Genomic DNA, 25,798 nt, shown 5'->3' on the forward strand with positions numbered 1-25,798 from the left:
CAGAGTGTTTGTTGTGGGAGAGGAAGGGAAAGGAGAATGTTAGCCACTTTGAGACTCCTTCAGGTAGTGATAAGGCAGGATATAAAATCCAAACTCTTCTTCTTCTTCTAGTCCAACCCCCCCCCCCCCCCCCGGCAATGCAGGAATCTCAACGATCATACATGGCACATAGCAATCCAACCTCTGCTTTAAAACCTATATCCCACAAAATATATTTCATACTATTTCTGCTAATGAGTAGAGGACCTATTTGATGGCAGTTGTCTCCTCACCCTTCCCCCCTTCACTCCCAAACACTTTTTCAGTTTTGGGATTGTTAAAAAGAAATGTAGTAGTAGTAATTTGCACCCCATCCATCTGACTGGGTTGTCCCAGCCATTCTGGGTGGTTTCCAACAGAATATACACAAACACAACAGAATGTTGTTACACATTAAAAGCTTCCCGATACAAGTCTGCCTTCAGGTGTCTATGGAAGGTCGTATGATTATTTATCTCTGGTTCCCTGTAACTTCACTTCTCACAATGAGGGAACCAACAGAAGATCCTAGGAGCTGGAAGGGGGGGGGGAAGCTATTTTGTTGACGTATGTTTTACAAGTTATATTTTTCAGATTTAAGAGCTCTGGTATACAGGGGTCAATTTAGCCTGTGAATTGATATTTTGAATTTGGTATGAAAACCCCAGCCCACTATGGAAATGGATCACCAGTTTCACGGGTATTCAATTTTCATATACCGTAGTCTAGGGTGGCTGACCTGTTTTGGCCCCAGAGCAAATTGTCACCCACTCAAGCCACCCAGGGGTTTAATCACGGTGGGCATGGCTACACATATCAGAGCACCATATACATCACATGCATTCCTGCACACACATACTCAGACACACAGACAAAAGGCTCCTTGAGAATGGGCGAAGGAGGAATCAAAAGGGTCTGGTCTCAGTGCAGACCTTCCTCCTGCTAAAGTGATAAGCAATCTCAGTACTCCACATTGAGTGCTCCCCCTTTCGACTCAGCCCAGCACTGCAGTGGAGATTCAAATTGCTTATGTCCTCATGGGGTAATTTCTCCCCATTTTCTGGTACAACATCATTGTTAAGAGGTCTGACTTCCAAGACTTCCAAGACCAATGGTGCCCTGGCAGAGGGAGAATGCCAAGCTCCTTGATGACTGCAGAAGAGATTGCCCTTGCCAGGTTACTGCCAGATTACTGTAAGTGGCTTGGTGAGCCTTGGTCTATGCTGCATGTTGTCATGTTTTCATATATATTATAACATGCAAGTGATTTTTTTTCATCTGCAAAAAGTTAACATGTGGAATTGTACCCTAGGAGGAGCAGAAATTTTGTATACAGTTTTTTGGGATGTAAAGCTAAAGTATTAAAAGCTAGGTTGGCATTGTATTCAGTGTTATTGCATGCAATGCCATGCAATGTATTTGTGAAGTGTGGCCATTCCTAAATATGTGTACATTATGCCATAGAAGTGAAAATATGTTTATTCAAGTTTAGATTTTTTTAAATAAAGAATAACTCCATTTACAGCTGCTTTTTGCAGACGCAAAAGATTGTTACTATTATCCCAGGTGTCAATCTTGAGAAAAATGTGTAAGGGAGTGAGATGAAAGAATGACAGATTAATATCAGATGTCTGGGAGATATGGCTAGAAGCCTTCTAAGTTGACCGAGTGGTTCTTATATTCCTACTGCTCTTTAGAAACTATATATTAACTCCTTGTAGACATATCATATAATGTATGAAAATGACCAATAATTTCCATGATAAATAATTTGAAAGGAGCTAAAAATACCCAGATTTCAGCACTATTTTAGATTCTGTGAATGGTTTTAAGTAGGGCTGCACTGAAAATAGGATGACATTTTCACCAAAGGTTTTAAGAGCACCTTGCATTCTAGGTAAAGGCTGGAAACATTTGCCCACACTCTGAAATAGTTATGTTTGCCCTCAATGACATCATCACACAGTTAAACCTTCATGATAGGCTCACAGAGAGAGCAGTATGATTCAGGAAACACTGCCCTTACCCTGAGCTGACGTTGTTTGCCTTTAGTTGATATCAACTAAGTCTGACTGACTGATGATATGATGACATTATTTCTAAGAAAGAATGAGTTAATCAAAACAAATGGCACTGAAACAACAGCTTAAGACTGATTAGGGAAAAGACTGTAAACAAGATGTAATAAAGAGGATTGCATTTCATCCCCTCCTGCCTCCTCCAGTTGCTGCTGCTGCTATTTAGGAAAGCAAAACTTTCTATTCAATATCCCACCTCAAACTTGATTTAGATCTCCTCCCCCCAATCTTAGTGTCTGTGGCCTGTCGAAATTACCTATACTCCAAATATATAACAACAACAACAGGGCAGTCTCGAGCAGGTCGGGCACCCTGGCGCTGAGGCGCAAAGATCGCTCCGGCGCCCCCACCTGCCGGCCCGGCGCCCCACACCACCGGGACTATACCTAGAGCCGGCCCTGAACAACAACAAAAAACAACAACAACAACAACAACAATTTAGTATTTATACCCCACCCACCTGGCTGGGTTTCCCCAGCCATATAGTTCAAAATTTAATTCTGCTTTGGGAAGGTAGAGTAGAGGGTCATGGCAGGACATCTGCAAGCATTATTGAATAATACTGTTTATTTAGAATGATACTGATTACCTAGACTCCTTCCAGTTTGGGTTTAGACCTGGTCATGTGTATAAATCAGCACTGGTCATCCTGATGGGTGACCTTTATTCAGAACAGGACAAAGGGAGTGTGATCTTGTTCCTTCTTCTTGACCTGTCTATGTCTGTTGATACTATTGACCATAGTATACTCCTAGAGCAATTCCATGGGATGGGTCCAGTGTTGGGAGTTATGGGAGTGTTGGGAATTATGCTCGTTGTTAATTCTCCATAATAAGTGATTAGAAGAGGCTGTGCAGGTTCCATAATGGTTGCAGTGGTGGTCTGGATGAGGGCAGTATTATTTTTACTGATAATTTTATTGTTTTATTCTCTTTGTAAATCACTTTTAGTGTTTGTGTGTTTTTACAGTCAAGTGGTGTAAAATGTTTTAAGAAATAAATTAAATAAATAAATTGAGTTTGAATCCCGTCTAGATGAGGCTCTGTGGGTAAGCAATTCTTGTGTGCAAGAAATAGCCAGAGTGGGATTTCACTCCTTCTGAAAGAGTAGACACACAATCTGGGGGCCCTTCTGGATCCAGAGGCCCATGCGACCTTTGTGCTATGACTGCCTTCCAGTAGCTTCAACTGATGTAATAGCTGCATCCATTCGCAGACCAGGATAGCTGTAGTTCAGGCACTGGTAACTTCAATATGGGATTATTGAAGTGCACTCTCTGTGAAGCGTCTCTTGCAGTTGTTCAAGAAGCTGCACTTAGTGCAGAATGCTGCAACATGATTCCTGACAAGAGTGAGATCCTACCTACTGGGTGCTCATTTGCTGCTGGGCCAAGTCCAAGGTCTTACTACAGTCGTACCTCGGGTTACGACCACCTCGGTTTGCGAACAGTTCGGGTTACGAACTGCGCAAACCCGGAAGTGTTTTCGCCCCGCGCGCGTGCGCATAAGCCGCACGCGCGCAATCGCGCGATTTGCGCATAGCGCGAAAATCGCGCTTTGCGCATGCGCAAAATGGTGGCGCCCATCGCGTTCGGTTTGCGAACTATTCGGGTTACGAACTGCGATCCGGAACGGATCGCGTTCGTAACCCGAGGTATTACTGTATTAGCATATAAAGCCCTTAACACCTTGGGAGCAGTTTCCTTGAGAGATTGCCTTGCTCTCTGCTTGACTACTTTGATCTGTGGAACTTGCACTCTTGCAAGTACTATACAATGTTCACTCCATAACTGCAAGGAGCTGAGCTTTCAGTGTAGCTGCACCAATGGTCTGAAACTGCCCCTCCTTATTAACATTTGGCAGCCATCGTTGTTGTGCTGTTCCAGATACCTGCTAAAAAAACATTTTGGTTTTGGCAAGCCTACCTGGAGGTAAACAAGTTATGCATACTTGTTTCTAGTGATTTCATTTGTATATTTAAAAATTATTTTAAATTGTTTTACTGGTACATACATTTTTTAGATATATTTTTTAATTTAAGTGGTTTATAAATTCTAAATATTTTTTAAAAGAAAGAAATGGCCTACACTGAAAATGTACCGTTCAAAATGGAATAAAAAGAATGGGGTGGGGAGAGAAGGAATTACCTACACTATGCAGAATGTAGAATTAAGTTCAAGAACTGCAGTCCTTAAAAACTTATCTTTCATTTTGATTCCAAATGATTGCCCAGAAAGTCCTGGAAATGTTCCTACTGCATGTGCCAAAGGCAGAAAATCCAGAACAGGCTGCATGGATCTTGGGGTTGGAACACCTACGTCAGAAGGGCTTCTCTGCAACATCTGTATTTCATGGCTTTCCTCTGATCCTCTGGTGTGTTGCTGCATTGTTTTCAATGGAATTGTGCCAGAGCCAGCAACATGTTCAGCAGCTAGGGAAAAATGATGCCCGTGCACTGCATAATTAGTTACCCTAAAGGAAGCAGCAGCAAAATGGCTGTCATCAAATCTTAGAGCTGGAAACAACAAAGTGGATAATCTAGCCCAGAGATTGCCAACTGGTAATCCTTGAGCCAGATGTGGCCCACAAAACACTTTTATCTTCTGGCCCTACCAAATTTGAAACAAGAAGTCATAACTTTTTGCCTAGAGGTTTACTTACAAAGAACATAAAATTGCTTTCAAGCATTGTGACAGCTAGAGATACCGGTAATTCCACACTTAAAAAAAAAGTATATGTATTCATACAGTTTTAATCCCTCTGTCATTAGCTGCTTAGAAACAATAAGAGTCTGTGCATTTTTTATATTTGTTTTATTGTATTGCTACCCAATGTATTTTCCAGGAGGGCAAAAGAACACAGCCAATCTGTCTCTGGGGGGGATTTTTTGAGATGCACGTTCGTTCCTCAACTCTCCCACCCAAACCAGTAACCTCTACTACGGCTTAATAGCCAAAAACCTATGTTCTGCAAAGTACAGGTCTAGCGCCTGGGCAATGGTCTGGAGATTAGACGGCTCATTATATACAAACACTGGCATGCCTAATACATTCAAATTGCTCTCTCTCTCTGTGGTAGTACATACTGCATTAGAAAACCACCAACAGAAGCTTGTTGGGCATTTTTATAGCACTCTAAAAGAAATTACGTAGCTTGTCCGAATGCTTAATTTTAATAGCAGCTGCCACATTTTTAGAGACTGAAATAAATCTCAGAGATTACCCAAAAAACCCTGGTTCCAGTCTGGAACCCTGATACTATCACTGAAAGTACAACTAACTCCTCAGTTTTGTAAAACTGAATGGAAGGTGGCAGCAACAGAAAACAGAATTAAGGCTGCAATGCTATAAGCACTTTCACAGAAGTCCCATTGAAAGCAATAGAGCTAAGTAGACATGTAGACACTGTAAAAATGCTAAATTTGTGAGGGTGTTTAAATGAGAGGGCTATAGACGGGAGTTGTGTGTTTTCAGAGTTCTGTCGTTCCCAAATGGACTTAGAAAATGTCATGTTTGCTAATTAATTATATGGATAGCTGCATAGTTGTTGGACAGTAAACTTAACAAAACTTAGATCTCAGGTTGCATTTTTCTTTTTTGAAGTTGTTTGCTAAAATATGTGCTCTAGTTTCTAGACCTTTAGCATTTATTTATTTACTTTTTATCTGGAATGACCAAAATCTTCCAAGCTTCATTGGCACCTAGAAAGACATCAAATATTCCAAGGGGGAATTCCCTAGCAGCCAAATAAAATTTCTGAGTCACAGGTCACTTATTTCTTCAGTTTTAGGTGACTACTCTTGAGAAGAAAGTTGCCCGTCAATGCACATAACATTTCACTGTGCATTTATCCACAAAGCTAAGTCTGTCACACAGACCAAATAACAAGTAACAGCAAAGGGCAGCAAAAATGTAAAGGTCTTGTTACCTACCATTCCCCTATGGTATATATTGAGGTTCCATTCTATGTAATTTTATCTCCAATTTGAGGATCACTTCATGTGGACGAGGCTTCCTGAACAGGGGATTTACTACCCAGTCTTAAGAGAAGTGTAGGCACATCTGCTCAAGAAAAATTAGATGTTGGGGTGCTTATATTCTGCTTGATGAAGCTAAGAGGACTACTTTGGTTTCCCTTGCTGTGGGCATATTTTCTGATGGAATGCAACATGGGATAGGATGTTGATGATGCTATTTATTTATTTACTGTTTGTTTGTATGTATGAATATGGCATCTCTTAAATCATATAGATTCACAAGGTAGCTAAAAATATATGATCACAATAAATGAGAGCAGTTAAAACAATGAGAACTATTAAAAAGTACGATTTAAAGCCCTTATAATCCCACCACCCTCACAGGCACACTCAGGGAGGGGCTTTTCAATGGATGCTCCGAGAATTTGGAACTCCATTCCTAGAGAAGCTAGCCTGGCTCCATCCTTGATGTCCTTCTGCTGGCAGGTTTTTTCCTTTGGAGCACCCACTTTTCTCCGTTCACAGAAAGATCTTTGGAAAATGGGTTGTTGAGGTTGTCCTCAGGCATCTTTGTAACCAGCCAGCTCCAGCAACTTAAAACCTATGCCAACCAGCAGTTAAGAAGCTAATAACAATCACAACATATGTACAGCGTTCTGGACAGAATGTAATAGAATATGACTTTTTCACCAGTGTGCCACTAGCCAGTAGATTATCTAAGAAAACTAAACGTCTAGTTGGCACACTGAAAACAACCACCACTACCACAAATTCCTCCAGACTTCTTTTTCCACAAATTCACTTGTAAGTTACATGCCAAAGGAAGGGCAGTAGCCTTTCTTCATAGCCAAAGACATCAAGAAGCTTCAGAACTGGTTAGGGTCTATCACTGCTCATACCATGAAAAGCATCACTGTGGGTGACACAATGACAGGAAATCACAGAGGTGATGAGCTTCATATAACAATTTTGTCCTATACATGCAGTTGTGAAGTGTGATTGTGCATCTGCCACTCAAAGAGCAGGTGCTATAATTGCAGGGTCTGCGTATTTTGTTGTTGTTGTTGTTGTTACACATAACTCACAATGCACTTTAATTTTACTGTTGTGCCTATGTGTTTTTTTATTGGTGTCTAGAAAACTGGAGGTCAGTTACACCCACACACTGATGTTGTAGATTTATGTACATTACATTGTGGGGTATTATTTTATTAACTCAAGTGATTATTGTGCAACTACTGTTTACTAGAAAAGCGAAGTTCGAAATGAAATCATTTATTATTATTTTTAAAAGCCTTGCAAATGGTTTTATGCTGAATACTTTCCACCAAGCATTTTATTTGTATAGTTTTCTCTGGGTACATTCTACACCAAAACCAGACTGAGACAGTCAGTTTTGCTATTGAAAAGTAATTTCTCTGTTTTGTTGGTGGCAGCCAATGATCTGATCCTCACAGTAGCTCTTGTTCCAATACTTCATGCTGTTCATAACATTGAAGAGAACTCTTCCTACGCCGCTGAAAACTTGTTCTTTCTTATTGTTTAAGCTCCTTTACTTAAACTGTCTCTAGAAGCCTTAACACTGTGTACATAGAAGAGTACAGTATTACCGACCCCTATGCCATGCATAATGATGGATTAAGACAGCGGAGCGAAATCTGTTTCATCCATAAACTTCAGCAGATGTTCCGAATTCTGGTTGATTTGTTGCATGTCCAGTTTGGATTGTTTTTTCAAACACTGCACTCATTATAGCAGGATATGGTTTATTTAATAAAGCTTTACAGAGTTTTTTATGGCTTTATTGCAGTTTGAAGGGTGCAACAAAGCATTTTCTCGACTTGAAAACCTTAAGATTCACCTGCGGAGTCACACGGGTGAGAAGCCTTATCTTTGTCAGCATCCTGGCTGCCAGAAAGCTTTCAGCAACTCTAGCGACCGGGCTAAGCATCAGCGAACACACCTGGATACTGTAAGCATCACATTATTCTATATGACGCTATATATAGTGCATCCTTCATAACAGGACCTTTCCTGAAACCAGCACAGCCATAGAATCATAGAATTGTAGAGTTGGAAGGGACCCTGAGGATCATTTAGTCCAGCCCCCTGCAATGCAGGAATATGCAGCTGTCCCATATGGGGATTGAACCTAGAATGTTGGCATTATCAGCGTGCGCTCAGTCTATTCCTGTGTGCTACAATGTGTTTTTAGAAAGAAAAAGGGGAAATTACTATTATCCTATTAAAAGGTTCTCCATGGGCTTTGTTTTATTTATAAAAAAATATATTTATGTCACCCTTCATCAAAACTGACTTCAGGGTACTTTACAATAATTAAAAATACGAGCTCATCATTAAAATGCAACACAGAGAGCAACATTTGCACACAGCAGATAAAGGAGCCAGCAGAAATATTTAAAATGCCTTAGAATTATTTTTGTTCTTTAAGGTTTTGCCCTGCACCTAAAAACAACAGTGTTGGTGCTTTGCATGTCTCCTTGTAGAGGGCCTTCTACAACTGGGACAACACTGCCAAAATAGCTTTCTGTCTAGGAGGGATTTGGCAGATAATAAGGCTTGGGACCCAGGTGGCACTGTGGGTTAAACCACAGAGTCTAGGGCTTGCTGATCAGAAGATCGGCGGTTCGAATCCCTGCAACGGGGTGAGCTCCCGTTGCTCGGTCCCAGCTCCTGCCCACCTAGCAGTTCAAAGCACATCAAAGTGCAAGTAGATAAATAGGGACCGCTCCAGCGGGAAGGTAAACGGCGTTTCCGTGCGCTACTCTGGTTCGCCAGAAGCAGCTTTGTCATGCTGGCCACATGACCCGGAAGCTGTCTGCGGACAAACGCCGGATCCCTCGGCCTATAGAGCGAGATGAGCGCCGCAACCCCAGAGTCGGACATGACTGGACCTGATGGTCAGGGGCCCCTTTACCTTTACCCTTTAAGGCTTGGCATAAGGGGTTGGCACTTGCCAGAACCTTGAGTCCTCTGAAGGGCCCACCAACCCCCTATCCCATCTTAAGGTAGGCTGGTGCTAGCAGCAATAGAAAAGCAGTAATGTAAAAGGAAACCACCCTTTTAATTCCCTCACACTGTCCTTCAGGGCCTGACAGAGTGTTGTTCCAAAGGTATTGTGAGGAAATTAAAATGGCAGACTCCAGCAGCTCAACAAGCTTCTTTGCTACTTGTGCTGGCTTCAAGATAAGGAGGTCAGAGCTTCCATTGCTTAAAGGGCGAAGGCTTCACTGTCTGCTTCTACACTGCCAAAGGCCTCACCAAACTTGACATCAGCCATGTAGATCACCTTAAAGACAGGCAGGTTGCTACAAGAGTGAGCAACCCTTCAGGTTGTTGAGATCTGGTAAACAGCATGACTTTGAACTGGATTTGGAAGCATGTTGGCTGGTAGTGAAAAAAGTTGTTTTTTTTAAAAAAAAGATTGGAGAGAAATGGTCTGAACAAACTGCCCTAGTCAAAATACTGGTAGTTCTGAACTATCTTCAAAGGCAGTTCCAGTGATTCATACTGGAGGCTACCAGAGCATGGATAACCATGGGCAGACTATCTTTATCCTAGAGAGGTCACAACTGGCACACTGGCTGTAATTACTGAAAGGCACTTGGCACTAACGACGGCCTTTTAGGTGTTACTCTTGACCACCCCTTCCACAATCCCAACTGAAGCAGACTTCAGAAGCAATTAACATTTTTTTTTAAAGTCCTAAGACTTCATGTCAGCACTCCTCAACCTGGCACCATATGTTTTGGACTCCAACTCCGATCAACCAAGCCAGCATAACAAAAGTCAGGGCAGGTAAGAGTTTTAGTCTAAAACAGTGTTTCTCAACTTGGGTCCCCAGCAGTTTTTGTACTACAACTCCCATCATCCCTGGCCACTGGTTCTGCTAGCTAAGGATGATGGGAGTTGTAGTCCCAAAACAGCTGGGGACCCAAGGTTGAGAAACACTGGTCTAAAACATCTGGAGAGCACCAGGTTGGGAAAGGCTACTTTGTATTGTGACAATATATTGTCATTACTAAGCTCCCTACCCCAACGGCACTTACAGCCTCCTTTATGTAAGGTGGTGTAATGCTTGATTTTGCTGTCCTAGCATTTAGCATTTTCAGTGCTGTAGTAAAACGTCATTAGTTCAGATAGCCCACAGTACTTCCAAGAGTATTTGGGACCCATCTGCACTATACGTTAAGGCGGTATCATACCGCTTTAAACAATCATGGCTTCCTCCCAATAAGGGTGCTGAGAGTTGCTAGGATGCCTCCATTCCTGTCACAGAGCTGCAGAGTTTAATGTACAGTGGTACCTCTACTTACGAACTTAATGCGTTCCGAACGCACATTCATAAGTCGAAAAAAATAAGTCGAATCCCATAGGAATGCTTTGGGAGAAAAAAATCGTAAGTAGAAGCAACCCTACCTAAAAATTCGTAAAAAATTCGTAAGTAGAAAAAATCCTATCTAAACTGCATCCAAGATGGCGGACGGAGCTCCATTCATAAGTAGAAACATTCGTAAGTAGAGTTATTCGTAAGTAGAGGTACCACTGTATTGTTTAAATGCATAGTGCAGGTGGAGACTTAGATAGTGATAAACAGATACAATGTAAATAGGGTTATATTGACTTCAGCAAACCACCACAAACTATTCAATTAATTAGAATTTCTAGAGATTTCTAGGTTACTACAGTTTGGATAATAGCTATTTTACTATACAGTACTGTCCAGATCATGTTAGCCTTTACTAGTGTCAACCCACCCATGAAAGCAAAGCAGACTCCTTAGGTCACCTAAGCTCCTGGGCCAAAGCTCATAAAGAATAACAGAAAGAGTCCTTCCTTTGTCTTTTTGAAAGAGGTGAATATGTGGTTTAACGTTTGGCCGGGTGTTTATGGGGCAGAAACCTGGCGGTTAATTGATATTTACTTTTAAAGCAGCTACACATTTCAGACAGTACAGCATTAAGGAATGTGTAATGTACATTATGCCCTCCAAAAACAAACAAGCCAGTCAGTCACATTTTCCAAACCCAAGCACACTTACAATAACAATGTTTTATTTATTTGAAAGTCAGCTTTAGAGATTTGAATTTGTAATTACTTCTAAAATGTGGCTCTTTTGAAATTTAATATGCTGTATAGGATGCACCTTTTTGAAGTTGTAACGGCTTGACATTAATCTAAGTGGAATGAGGTGGAAGGGCAGACTAACTCACAGAAATAATTTTGTAGAGTTCATGGTACATACAGAACCAAGTCTCTCTCTGCCGCCTTGTTTTTTTGTAGGGGTGTTGTTGCACATCATTTTGTAGATTTCATGGTACACCAGAACCAAGTCTCTCTCTGTCTCCTTATATCTTGTTACATGGGTGTTATTGCAAAGAGCTCCTTTAACTTTCTATTCTCTTTTTCCTTCCTTCTTTTTCTTTACTTTTTCTCCCATATCTGTCTTTACTCTCTGAAATATTCATAATCAGCAAAAAGGTACAGTAATAATTTTGACTAACCTTTTGTTAGTGCTGTAGCTTAGTTTTCTAGACATCCTTCAATTTTTTTTGCTGCATTCACAACCTGCATACGCCAGCATTCATTTTCTTATATATTTTCACCTAATTATTTAATCAATTATTTTAGATTTGTTTTGTCTTTTGCCTTTTTAACATAGATCTAAGTAATTAGAATGTGTCTTGCATGCTGGTGTTTAATGTTCCAAATGCATGAAACAGAAGATCTGCAGTTCGCGGAACAAACTCTGATCCCTTTTAATATGCCTGCTGTGTAACTGAATCCTGTGTGAAAGTGAGATTGAAAAGGTTTGGACTAGTATGGATGGACTTTTTCTGATCTAGTTTCCCCCATCCTTAATAATGTGTTACTATAGCTGGGAAAATACTCTGCCCAGTTAATTCCACTAAGGAATTGTTTAATGGTTTCCATCATCCTTCCTCAAATTTCGGTTTTCTGTGTGTTCCAGGCACTTTCAATAAATTGACTTTCATATGTAAGTTTCTGGGTACGTATCAGGTTAGCCTTTGGAGCTTTGAGCTGGTGAATGATCTTATTATTCCTTTGGAAATTTCCTGCTGGTACAAGGAGCAGGACTACTTATTCCTCTGGAGGCGCCTACAAAGAAAAAGGATTTATATGGACTGCTTAGTTCTTATTGAATGCATGTGGAAGTGATTTGAGATTCCGAATGCAGGTCAATCTGTCATTTATCTTCTCTGAAAGGAGAATCTGTAAATAATTACGAAGACCTGTTAGAATGTGCTGGTTTGATCGAATAACAGATTATTAGGTTAGGGTTAGGTCTAGGGCTGTCCTGGAAACTGGATTAGAATCTACCTTTTAAAGAAGAGCTAAGATGACTGCTTTTATAGTGCTGGAAAGATTTACTACCAATGTTGTAAACCAGAATTGTTAAATTTTGTCCAAAAGAAGGAACAGAGCTTTGTCGTAGAGCAGGAGGAATCAATTTGGTGCCTGCCAGGTGTTTTAAACTACAACTCCCATGATATCTGTTGGCTATGCTAGCTGGGGATGATGGGAGCCATAGTTCAAAACATCTGGAGGGCACCGTGTTGACTGCCCCTGCAAATTAAAAGATTATAGAATTGCACTGGATTGTCCTAATGTCATATTGTCTAGCCATATTATACCTCTGATATGTCAACTCAGCCAGCTAGATTGTAGGATGATAAATGCACAGAGATCAGCAGTGAGCAAGGGATGTCATAATACCAGAACTTTCAGCAGAGTAAAGAATAAATGAAGTGGATAATAAAAGCCATGGATATATGCAGGATAGTGCAGAGGAACACAAACTTCCTTAGAAAATGAGGCTACTCTGATATTTGAAATAAATCTTCAGAATGGTTGTGCCCATGTCAGTGCCCCTAGGATTGTGCAGTGTTTCTGATGGGCTGTTGGACTGATGTGTTGTCACATAAGTACTATGTAGGGGTTGTCCACAGGGGCACAGCAGGATGTGTGGTTGTAAAGACTTGCAGGGGAATGTTGGCAATACTGTATTTCTTCGGTAGTTGTGGACACTGGACAGAGGAAGTGCCTCTTAAAATTAATAAAAAGGATGGGCATGTAAAGAAAGTATCATTTAGTTGTTAGGCCCCATGGCATTTTCAAGACCTGATGTAATTTTCTCCATTGCAGTTTCATCTAGTACACCTTATCCAAAAACATTAAGTGCCCAGATGTGTAAAGTGCTTCGAGCATTTGGACTAAGTCCAGAATAAAAGCGATTGCTGCAGCAGATCTGGATGTACTACCTCTGGTTCTTTGCCAGGCCTGTTATACACAGTTATGCTTGCTCAAGTAGTATTTTCAAGCTGAGGAAAGCAACTAGAGGCTTCACAACATGTTTGCACATCACCAACAATCCCTAAATATTTCATGTTCTGAACATAACAGTTCATACCTTTAGGATAATGTTTCCAAAACAGACATCCTTCCATGTTATCTTTTCCCCTCCCCGTTCCTCTCCACATGCTTACAGAAACCATATGCCTGCCAGATTCCCGGGTGCTCCAAGCGCTATACTGATCCAAGTTCCCTCCGAAAGCACGTGAAAGCTCATTCTGCCAAAGAACAACAGGTGCGTAAAAAGGTAAGACCATTAGTCCAAAAAGGCGAACAATTCCAAATGAATGTTTACCTGAAGTGTTTCATTGAACGTCATAAGGCAATTCTTAGTTCACCCTGTCAAATAATCAACCAGCGTCAGGATATAAAACCAATTCCTGTAGCAAAATCTGCTGACATCTGTAATAAATAAAGTTGAGACCTGTTTATTCCCAAAATAGTTTTAATGTGTTTACTGCTACTTCATCATTCGTTGACCCCACTGTCCTCAGCTTCACTGCTCTTGGACCTGCAACTGAGAGGTCATGAGATCATGAGAAGCTGCTTTATACCTGGGTTTGGTTCACCCAGCTTAACATTGCCCATTGGCTGCAACTTTCAAGTTTTTTAGGCAGAAATCTTTCCAGGATTGAACCTGGAATCTTCTGCATGTGGCTTCACAACATGCCACAACCTGCCCCCTGTGCATTCAATTCCTGCCTTTTTTCAGGCAATGGTACATCAATGAGCTCAAAAATTCTTCTAAGAGAACAAAATGAAGTAGTTATTTAGTAGTAGTTTAAACTTTTATTGGCTGCAGCTGCTGATTGTGATCCAGAATTCTCAATCTTTGTATGTGAAAAAAAACAAACTGCCTGCAGGATAGAAGGCTAAACTGATTTGCCTGGATCTTTTAGTTTAGAATAACTGAGCCCAAAGGAAGGCGGAATGCAGAACTGTAAACTTCAAAACAATAACCATTTATTAATGGTCACAACATAGGATGGCTGTTTCTGTGTAATTTGAGCCTTGTGTTATGACAAAAGCTTGGCAACATCAGCATGTTTGAATGAGAATTAGAAATGCTTTTCTTTCTTAATTCTCTTCTCCTGCTGTTTTTAATATGATCAACATTGTGGTTTGCAAAGAGCATGCTTCGGACACTTTAGCCAGTGCATTCATTTACATGGAAAACAGCTGCCATATCAGCACTACCTCTTGCACATTACTAACAGCCCGCCATTTTGTCAGCTCTAATCTGATAAGTGCAAACACTTTTCCTCCCCTATCAAATACCCTTCCAACCACTGCAGTTACAAAAGTGATGCAATCCTTTCAGGAGAAGGAACCCAAGATACTAGAGGGGAATATGCAGCCAAATTACTCTATAAAATTGTGAGGAGCACAAGGGTACATTATGTTTCTGAGAAACAAGATGCTGCTGGTTTAAGATCAGCATGCTTAATTTCTGTGTGCAAGAAAACCCAAATTATTTCTAATTAGAAGCACTAAGCACCTAATATATCTTCAATTACTCTAGTCCTGGAAACAATGGCATTTTGTTTCTTCCTTATATATGTAGGCTATAAGCAAAAAAGCATATGCATCCAATTAACTGCACTTTAATTCTGCACTTTGAAATGAAAATCTCTTTGTTTTATCCTTCCCGTTTAGCTACACTCGTGCTCTGATGCTGAACAAGACATACTAAGTGAGTGCTTAGCCATGCAGCAACTCCACCCTTCTTCACAACACATTTTGGATGGCAAGTGTGGGCGATCAATGGGCCACCATGATCTAATAACAGGTAGGAACATTTCTCAAAGATACATTATGGCATGCGCTATCCAGTCTGGTGCCCACAGAACCAAGATTCAAATCCCCATCTAGCCACAAAGCTTATCAGGTAGGCTTAGGCAAAGGCACTATCCCTTGGTCCACCTTGCCACACAAGGTTGTTGTAAGGCTGAAATAATACACCGAAGTTCATGGAGAGAGAATGTGACATAGCAAATAAATGCAATTCTGAAATCTGAGGTTTTGAAAAAGTTTCCATACATTCAAAGTAGAACCAGTGCTTCCCCCCCCCCCCCAGGGGGTACTCAAGGGTATGCATTACTGGCACCTCTCTTTTTGATGTTAAAAAGTGTGACACTTACTGTAACAACTTCAAGTTGACTACTGGCACCTATTTTTCTAGGGGAGAAAAGCACTGATGGGACTAAATGCATTGGCTGATAACCATGCATTGTTGCAAGAAAAATATGCCGATAATTAGAAGTTGGCTTGAAATGAGTCTTCTCAAAGAGTGTTTACAGCTGATGTGTATTTTTTGTTGTTCGTGAATATTTTTCCAACAATCCATAATTTGTCTGATGGACAGTTCATGTTTATGGTACCCATGTGAATTGGGCACCAGACAATTTTTCTACCATTGCCAGTCAAGCACCTGTGTAATTTTATATCCTGGATTTAATGGGACATCCACTGCAATTACAAAGCACACAATTAACATTTGTCTTCTCCCCGCTCCCCAAGCACCATACTATACTTTCCAACTGGTTCTACATTCCTGATGTGTTAGAGCACAAAAACAGTGTGCCAACCCTGATTAAAAGAAATACTTTGAGCATTAGCAGTTTTGCATTTTAAACTTGCGTAAATAATAATAAATATTTTTTTAAAGAATAATAAAAATTACCAGGCCTTCGGGTAATTAACACTATTGGCTTTTTAATGTGTTTTGGGGGAGCGGGGGTTATTGGTTTGTTTGTTCTTGTTTTATTGTGTATTTTGTGTTCTCATTTTGTTTTTTGTTGTGAACCATCCTGTGATGTTCGGATGAAGAGCGGCATTAAAATTTAATCAGTAATAATAATAGAAATAAATCCTGGCACCATCATGACTACAATGATAAAATGAAGTTTGTGTCTACTGCCATTGCTGCCATACATATTTATTTGTGAATAAGCACTATTTTGTTGTAAAAAAGGGTAATCTAAAAAATAATAAAATCAACATCTGTAACCATATGAATACTTAGACAACCACCCCCTGTATATGTGTGGGTGGGTGTATGTATGTATGTATGTATGTACACACACACACACACACACACACACACACACACACAGAGAGAGAGAGAGAGAGAGAGAGAGAGAGAGAGAGAGAGAGAGAGAGAAGAGAGGGTACCACAGTGACCAGTATCAGTCCTGGTGGATTCTCCTAGAGTAATTCATCCTGATGCTGATGCTGGCTGGTGCTGATGCTGGGTCTGGTTGCCAATGTCTCCATCATCTGCCGCCCTCTGGATTGTCATGTGGCTGGTCCTGGTTTTTGGCTTGGAAGTCCAGTCCTAGTGCAACACTGGCCATTATTTAAGTACCGGTAAAGGCTCCCTGGAGATGTGGAGCAGGGAGCTTTCAATTTGGAACTGTTTGCTTAAGAAACAGGCTTATTCATTATTTATGTCATAAATTTTGATAGTGCTAAAACTGAAACCATAGTTTCTTTGTTTGTAGTGGTTTAGGCCTTCTCTCTCAGTAAGTTGCATCAGCAGAAAAACATGCCTTGTTTGTTTGTTTAAAGTTGATAACAAAGTAGAAAAATAAATTTTCCAGAGTCTTCATTTCAAAGAAGCTGTTTATCTAGGACCTCATCTGCAACACTGTTATAATTACTTTTGTTTTGAAGCACATCAGCCGGTCAATGTTTTTTAAACATTACCTACAATATTTTTAAAATCAATATTATTTTTAAGCTGATTTAAATGGTGTACATCATTTAAGTCCTGAATTTTTTATTTGAAAAAACTCTTTTATGTCACGTAGGCACAGTTTCTTGTCACAAGTTGTTGCGACTATTATTGGTTGTTGTAGTAGTATTTATATATTTAATGAGTCATAAGCAAACAAGAGAAATCCCTGCCCCAAGAACCCTACTGTGTGGAAGAGTCCGAGAGATAAAGAGTCAAAGAGGTGAATAGGTAAGAAAGGCAGAGGTGGAGATACCAGGGGATGGAAAGGTGCAAGTGAAGTTGCTTAAGCTTAGTTTTAGGTTCAGGATACGAATAAGGGGTTAAGTTAACGCTTCAGCTAAATGAAAAACAGTGAGTTATAGCCTTGTAGGTGGGTCCAGTGGTACTATGGGTGGGATGCCAAACTGCCAGTAAATGTATAAGATAGAGCACAAAGCACTAAAGACGTTCTTCTTCCAAGTTAGTAATTGGAACCAACAGGTGGGTCTCAAGCAGAGGTAGAATTCCATTGGTAGGAGCTTTAATAAAATGTTTGGGAATTGAAATTCCTGTGTAGTGTGCATAGTAGACTACACATGCTTCAAAAAGTAACGTGCAAATCAAATTCACCATATAAAGCTTCCCTTTATTCTGCTTGAAAATACTTGTTTATGCTGGGCTGTTCTGTCAAAGAAACCACAGCATTAAGGTACAGAGTGCTGTGCCACTGGGATTACTTGGATTACCAAGAACCTTTCCACCTAAACTAAGGCTGCAGCATATTTAAAATATGTCAAGGATGAAAGCGAACATACAGATATGAATCATTCTTCAAGCCTCCTATCCCTTGTGCCAAACCTCAAAGCAAGCCTGCCTGTGCTTGGGCTAGAAGTAGAGAATAATCACAATACATGGGCATTGCAATTCTGCATTTTAAAAAAGTACGAATGTGGTGCTTTAGCATAACGTTGAAACCTCAATCTACTATCATTTATTTATGAAAATGCTCAGGAACATAAGATCTTTGCTGAGTCAAACTGGGGATCCCTCTAAACCAAGATGTCCTAGCCCTGTGGTATATCAGATCCAAGTGCAACAATTCTCTGAGCCATACTGACTTCTGTTGTGAGACAGATGATGGACGAATTTGTAGGTCAAGTAGTGTCATGCATGCAGAAGACTCTCTTGCTTACTCTCTTTTGGCATTTCTTCTAGCTCTATATTTTCTGCACCTTTTTTTTTGCTGCAGTTACTTGGCAGAAACCCCAAAAAGCCCTTATCCCAGATGGTCTGCAATGCTAGTTTAGTAACAGATGTTAGTGCTAAAGGTTAAACCATTTAGATTTTGATGGATGGCGTGTATTTATAAACTGAAGTGGTTAATGTGTTAAGAAGCCCAAGGTACTCCCTTCCGTGCTGAGGTACATAGTAGGAAGACAGCATTTATAGGGCTTATGTACAGTACATTGCACCTTGGTGACCATTCCTCCCTTGAATGTACATTAAGGGACTGAAACAACTCAATGGTTTCATGCTTTAGGATCCATCCAGGGAGACATTTGCTTTTATGAAAGTGCACAGCTTTCCAGGATGTGCAAATAGGAATTTGTACAGGATGCAGGGTAGAGTATTTTCTCATCAAACCAACAGACACTTCACTGACTTCAATGCATACCCTATTCTATGGCTATGGTGATGTTCTCCAAGCAGACAACACCTCCTAAAATGTCTACTCCAGGCATCCCCAAACTTTGGCCCTCCAGATGTTTTGGACTACAATTCCCATCTTCCCCGACCACTGGTCCTGTTAGCTAGGAATCATGGCAGTTGTAGGCCAAAACATCTGGAGGGCCGCAGTTTGGGGATGCCTGGTCTACTCTTTGGAGACTAGTTATCAATCAGTGATGGAATGTGAGCAAAAAAGCCCAAGCTCATACTAGAGTTACATACATTTTTGAGAAAATTCTCCAACACTTTTCAGATGTGAATTTGCACAGAGCAATAGCATGGAGGTGGTAGTCTGTACTCCATATCCAATGCATACTCATTAGAATGTCTCAACAGAGCCTTGTGTATGCAGCTCCATGTGTAGAGGGCTCTACCCACATGCATATGAGCTTTCAAAAGGTATTTTAATGCATGTAAATATGGGGTGAAGCTGCCACTGTGATGCCACCCCCATTCTCTTATTCAGTGTACAAATTCATATCTGAAAAGGGCTCATGTGTCTTCCTTATACTCATGTCTCTTCCTTATACAGGTATATGCTACTACAGGAATCTGGAGTTCCCTACAGTGGGTACCCATATCAAACTTGGTACGTGTTTCAATGTTAAATGCTATGCAGTTGCAAAAGAACTACTCAAATCATTTCACCCTCAATTGCTGAACAAAAATATGGAACAACTGCCTAGGACCAGTTGGGAAGAAGTAACTGAGTTCTCCTATTGAACATCCGGTTTTAGATATGTACTGTATATGTGCCAGTTGCTAGGGATTAACACAAAATGGTAACCAATGGTATCTGTCTGGCAACTGGCCACAAATTCTTGGGGTAGATCAATGCTCTGTCACAGAATGGTGTTTCTGGGTTTAGACTTAGTCATGTTTAGAACAGAGCCATTGAAACACATGAAGCTTAAGTTAGTCTAACTGAAGTCCTATTGGTTACAGGTAGGTAGCTGTGTTGGTCTGACATCGTCGAAACAAAAAATAAAAACAATTCCTTCCAGTAGCACCTTAGAGACCAACTAAGTTTATCATTGGTATGAGCTTTCGTGTGCATGCACACTTCTTCAGATCCCTATTCAGTCCTATTGATTTCAGTGCGTCTAACCTAAGCCTGGATCCCAGCCCTTAATGCTTAGTCAGGATAATTTTGTGACATCCAAGAGCAGCCTGAAAATGCATTTCATGCTGGAAAGGTCAAATTTGTCAACTTGTGCAGAATTAGTTGTGCTTACGCCCATTGATTTAAATGGTTTTAAAGCCAAATGTAATGTGACTTTAAATCACTTGTTTTGCACTTGAGTATTATGCATATTGCATGTATGGAAGCCCTGGTCTGAACTGAAACAGCAGTGGCAGGAAAAGGGAAAGCCCCCTACCCCCATGTTAAGGTCTTGACTCCAACTCTGGCTGTTCATGAAAGAAAAACCTGAATTAGAAGAATGTAATTCTGTTCATGTGATTAAGTTGCTAAATCTAGATCCAAATAGAGCTTTCTGCTGCCTAAAATCAATAGTTATGTAATTTCATTTGTGTTCTCCACATGAATACTGATAGACCTTTCATCTGTCACAAATATCCAAATGTTTGGACTTTGGAACAATACAGGTTCCCCTGAAAGGGAATAGCTCTTTCCATTTCTCTTCCAGGAGACCTATTTTGTCCAAACATTGAAACAGTTGGATTTTTCTTCTTCTTCTCTCATATTAAATTAGTTATTAATACAATCTGAGTTCCAGTCAAATAATTAAAGTAGCACCTTTGTGGAGTCTAGCAATGATACTGTATTACAGTGTGGTACGCTGGTTTGACAGCCACGGACAGGAAGTCCCTATAGAGGGTGGTGAATACAGCGCATGATACCATGGGCTGTCCCCTGAGTTCGCTAGATGACATCGCAGGAGACCACTGCCTCAGGAGAGGAGAGCGAGGAAAATTCTTAGGGACAACTCACACCCCAGCCAGCACCTCTTTAATCTCCTACCTTCGGGCAGGAGATACAGAAGTATAGGCAGCCACACCAACAGGTTAAATAACTGTGTTTATCCGTAAGCTGTTGGGCTGCTGAATGGGAAAAAATTAGTGGTGCAATTGACTTCTGACAAGCACACAGAGTGCGTGTATGTAGGGGGGAGGGGGGTGGTTTAATTTCACTGCACACAGGTGGTGTAGTGACAATAAAGGTTTATTATTTATTTATTTATTATTATTATTATTATTATTATTATTATTATTATTATTATTATTATGTGTTACATCTTTTTTTAATGTCATCTGAATGTCACTTACATGAATTCAGCATCCAAAGACTGTGCCAAAAGGAAATTATAACACCCTGGAACCACACAGATATATAAATGAAAGCTGAGGTAGAATCAATGATACTGTCTGCAGAGAATAAGTGATAGAACAATATTTTCCCAACTGTTAGTAATAGGTTGTCATATATTCCCCAGAGGGACTTTCACATAACACAAGGTGGGTCTTGTGGTTTGGAGCCCTTCTTGTAAAAACATGGATGTGTGCAGCTAGCTTACTCAGTTTAAATACAAATCCTACATCAGCATGTTCAAAAATAACTGAAGTTAATGAGAAAGTAAAATTGTGGATAGTATCAAGCCAGACTAAAAGAGGTCATGAAGTTAAACAAGCCACCAGCACTGGTAGCAGACACAAGCATCAACCTCACACTCAAGGTCACCATCAACTCAGATTGTTGTAGCCAACCAGATGCTGGGCTCTCCTTCTCCACCAGAAATGTGGTCGGCTTCATCTCATGCTCTGTTGGCCAACGTATCATGCTTGAGGTGCTCATCCTTGGCTTAGACCTGTGGGATAAGAGCCCTTTTGCTCATGCCTTTGCCAGGCATGAGGTTTAAGTATGATACGTGGAGATCTGGGAGAAGGGGGGGTAGTCTTCCCTGCTGAATCTCTTTCTACTAACACACCAGCCCCCCTTTCAATTATTCATGCTCAGGAGTGTAACATGCTACATCACTGAAACTGCACCTGTCCTTCCTAACAGGAGTATATGTATATAATATATAGTACTGTACTTGGACAAAGTATTTGTTCTCTTTGCTACCTGGAAGGATCATTATGCAGATGGGGGCAGGGAAGAGAACAGCCATTGGTTCTATCTCACTGAGGCATTTTTGTAAAGCTGGTGGGGGATACATTTGCAGAAAAAGATGGCGTGAACACCAGGAAAAAGCCAGGGCACAGACACCTTAGTCTGTTCCCTATTGTTCTCCACCCACCTAACTTTCAGATCAAACAGTCATGTTTCTCAGCATGTCTTTTTAAGTATACGCATGACCGTGTGAAACTGACTGGAAAATTCAGAGCTCATCTTACTTAAGAAATGGTCTGATGTGAAATGGCAAGAGCTGAAGGGATGCGTCTCAGGAAGAGACTCAGGCTACATATAAACATACATAAAAACAGGAATTGGTTTTTTTTTTTTTTACCCATTGTGGCATGAGCCCAGCTTTCCTCATCCTACTTTCAGATGGCAGACATTCCTGTCTCCACAATGAATGCTGGTTTTCTCACAGGTTTGGTTTCTCCCCTCATGTTTCTGCCTTTGTTGTTACTGCTGTACAAAATGTAGTTTATATGGTTTATACAACCATATGGCATTTGAATTTGTTTCATTTGTTTGTTTGTTTGTTTGCTTGCTTGCTTGCTTCCCTCCTTGTTTGTTTGTTCAGAAATGTGAAAAGCTGCTCCAGGGTGAGGTGTGCTTATTTACATTTCCCTTTGTTTCTACAGCTCGGTATGTTCACATATCTCCTATGAATGTAAATCTTAAAGCCTATACCTGAGAATGCCAATACTAGTACTACTTAAGAAAAGTAGTATGAATATAGTAAAAAGATTATTTCATGCTCCTGTTCATTATCTGGCACTGATTAGCTAGTCCTGGAGGGACCATTGTCACAAGACAATTCAGTGGTGCACGTGTTTCTAGATAAAGCAATTCATGGCAGGGACCTAGCCTGTCACATCTGTTTTGAGACATCTGCGCTAAGGAGAGGTTAAACAAAAGTTTACATTTTTCAGGGCTGAGCTTCTTCACTGGCAACTTTTCTCTTTCCTCCTTAGGCATGTACACAGGTTCCAGCACTAACCACAATGGACCATCACCTGGTCTCCTCCCACCATCTCATGATGTAACTGCAAAACAACATATGCTTGAGTCCACCCTCACCAGTGCACACCATCATGCATCACCCATAGAAGGCACCAGAGAAGGGTATGTTGCCTAGGAATGTGTTTTTAATGCAGTCCAATGTTTGACAGATGTATGTGTGTTGGTGCATGTATGCAGTTGTGTGCATACAGTCTCCAGTTGCAGGTAAAGATATTTGGATTGTGGAAATAACACCCCACTGGCATTAGAGCAGTGTGGAGTGTTTTTCTCTGCAGGGCTACAGCCCCTCCATTCCATTCTCCCTCCCCAAAACAGTCTGTCAGCATTCTGTGCCCACTGAGCATGCTCTCCTCTTGGTGGGCTGTTTGCAGGCTCCTTTCTCCAAGTAGGTTTTTGAGGGAACATACTTGTGCACATTAGAATACTGATTATCTCCACTGATTTCTAGGTGCAGTTCTGACTTCCCACCCTGGGAACATTTTAAAATGGATTCTCAGGAAATGGCCTATCCACATAATGAGACTGTCCTCTGTACCCTTTTTATATCCATGTGTTTCTCCCTTCGGCCTCCTCCAGCCACCCACTTTCACTCCCCCTTCCACACAGTTTCCAGGGTTTACTCTCTATCGGTCAGCATTCCTTGGCATTGAGTTTTCATTGGGATGTTTTGGAGGCTTTTCCCCCTTTGTCCTCTCCCTGTAAACTCCTGATTTAACCTGAATCTGCTGGTACTTTACCCTTATAAGTAGGTGATGCTGTTTTGGGTATACTGTATATGCCAAGGCCTGAATTGGAAATAGAGCAAATGATCACAGAATCATAGTTCGGATGGATCTCAAGTGTCATCTAGTCCAACCCCCTGCAATGCAGGAATATCCAGCTGTCCCATATGGGGATCGAACATGCAACCTGGGCATTATTATTAGAAGACATCTGAAGGCAGCCCTGTTTCAGGAAGCTTTTAATGTTTAATAGACTATTGTATTTTAATATTCTGTTGGAAGCTGCCCAGAGTGGCTGGGGAAACCCAGCCAGATGGGCGAGGTATAAATAATAAATTCTTCTTCTTCTTCTTCTTCTTCTTCTTCTTCTTCTTCTTCTTCTTCTTCTTCTTCTTCTTCTTCTTCTTCTTCTTCTTCTTCTTCTTCTTCTTCTTCTTTTTCTTCTTCTTCTCACTCATAGCCGAGTAAGATTGTCTTCCATAAAAACGGTTTTAACAATGCGTCCGTAAGTGACTGTGGAGGCCAATTCTGGATCCACACGTCCTTCCACAGTGGGGACAGTGGTTTCCAGGCGCGAGTTGATCACAGTGTGTAAGTGTGCCTTCCTCTTAGCACGTTTCTCCCTTGCGTCCTGAGATCGAGTGTCTTCAAAGCCCATGACACCTTTGGTAAAGGCTGTAATTATTATTATTATTATTATTGGACCACACTGAACCAAACAGGATTGCTCTGACCCTTTCCTAAATTTAAGAAATTTAAGAACCAAGCAACTCTGTTCCTATATCATTGAGAGGGGGAGGGGGCTTGATGTTGCAATCATGTCCAGAAATCTAATATGGATCTATGAGAATCCACTGCCAGGCTGCAGCTCTTGAGAGAGTCCTGTCACCTGCCTCAGGATCCCATCACTCCTTGGAACCTTGTGTTCTCCCATATCACTTTAAGGGATGTCCTTCTCATATGAGAATTATTGGCTTAATGCAGGCATCCCCAAACTGTGGCCCTCCAGATGTTTTGGCCCACAACTCCCATGATCCCTAGCTAACAGGACCAGTGGTCAGGGATGATGGGAATTGTAGTCCAAAACATCTGGAGGGCCGAAGTTTGGGGATGCCTGGCTTAATGACTTTGCATCTGCTCAATGGTGAGGAATACATGAATGTATCTTGGGAATTACATGAATTTCTTCTTTGGTGAGAAATAAGCATATATAAACTTTAAATGACATTTCTGAGAATGGTGATATCTTAGTGTGGCGGAATTGTTTTATAAACTTCAAACTGAATTCCAGAGACGTCAAAGACAAATTATAGGTAGCAGTGCTTTAGCTCAAATGTATACTTAAGGGAAGAGGTTGAGAGTTCAGCTTCTAATGATGGCCAGACTTTTAGGGTAAATAGAAAGTAGAGATAATGACATGTGGCCCACAGTCATGGTTATACTTGTGGAGCTCACCAGCATCTGTCCTTTTTAGATAGTGTGGAAACTGATCCTGTATATTAACAGACCCCCCCAAAATCAATATATTTAAGGAGCTAAAAGTTCCCACTCAATTCCTATTACAAAGGTTTCCCATTCAACCAACAGATCTATAATGGAATTCCATTAGCCAGCCACCTTTTATGCTCTTTTGAAACATCCCTCATAAGAACTTGCCTACTTATATCCTTGCTTTTGTTTAAGTAAATTTAAAAGTGTGAGATTCTGTTTGCAGTTCACATCTTTCAGTTTTGTGGCTGCTTTCTTTAAAACAACAGAGAAGCTGTGGTTCCTCAGACTGCTCCATTATTCCCCTAGTTACCCTTTCGCCTCCAAACTGCTACTCAAGCTCATGAGCAAGAATAACAGGCAAACCTTTGCAGAGTAGCAGATCATAGATTTCCTGGGGAGAACAAGTTCAGTCACAAATCGGAAGGTGTATACATATATACACCTTTCTTATATTTTCTAATTAAAAAAACAAAGATAGTAATTATGCATAAATAAATTGTGAAATAAATTTCACTTT

General features: G+C 40.7%; 1 protein-coding gene across 4 annotated transcripts in view; it reads left to right on the top strand.

Moving 5' to 3' along the window:
- Nucleotides 1–25,798, top strand: part of GLIS1 (GLIS family zinc finger 1) — a 191,932-nt gene that overhangs the window by 145,231 nt on the left and 20,903 nt on the right. For 2 of the 4 annotated variants that reach the window (XM_088674040.1, XM_088674041.1), the window contains exons 5-9: nucleotides 7,882–8,043; nucleotides 13,603–13,713; nucleotides 15,123–15,255; nucleotides 19,445–19,501; nucleotides 23,020–23,170. In XM_088674040.1, coding sequence (XP_088530166.1) covers nucleotides 7,882–8,043; nucleotides 13,603–13,713; nucleotides 15,123–15,255; nucleotides 19,445–19,501; nucleotides 23,020–23,170 — 614 coding nt within the window. The remainder of the gene's footprint in view (nucleotides 1–7,881; nucleotides 8,044–13,602; nucleotides 13,714–15,122; nucleotides 15,256–19,444; nucleotides 19,502–23,019; nucleotides 23,171–25,798) is intronic. The other 2 variants (XM_088674042.1, XM_060276899.2) reach the window with 2 other exon arrangements.

This window comes from Zootoca vivipara, chromosome 7, assembly GCF_965207765.1.
Source record: "Zootoca vivipara chromosome 7, rZooViv2.hap1.1, whole genome shotgun sequence".
NCBI classification, from domain to species: Eukaryota; Metazoa; Chordata; class Lepidosauria; order Squamata; family Lacertidae; genus Zootoca; species Zootoca vivipara.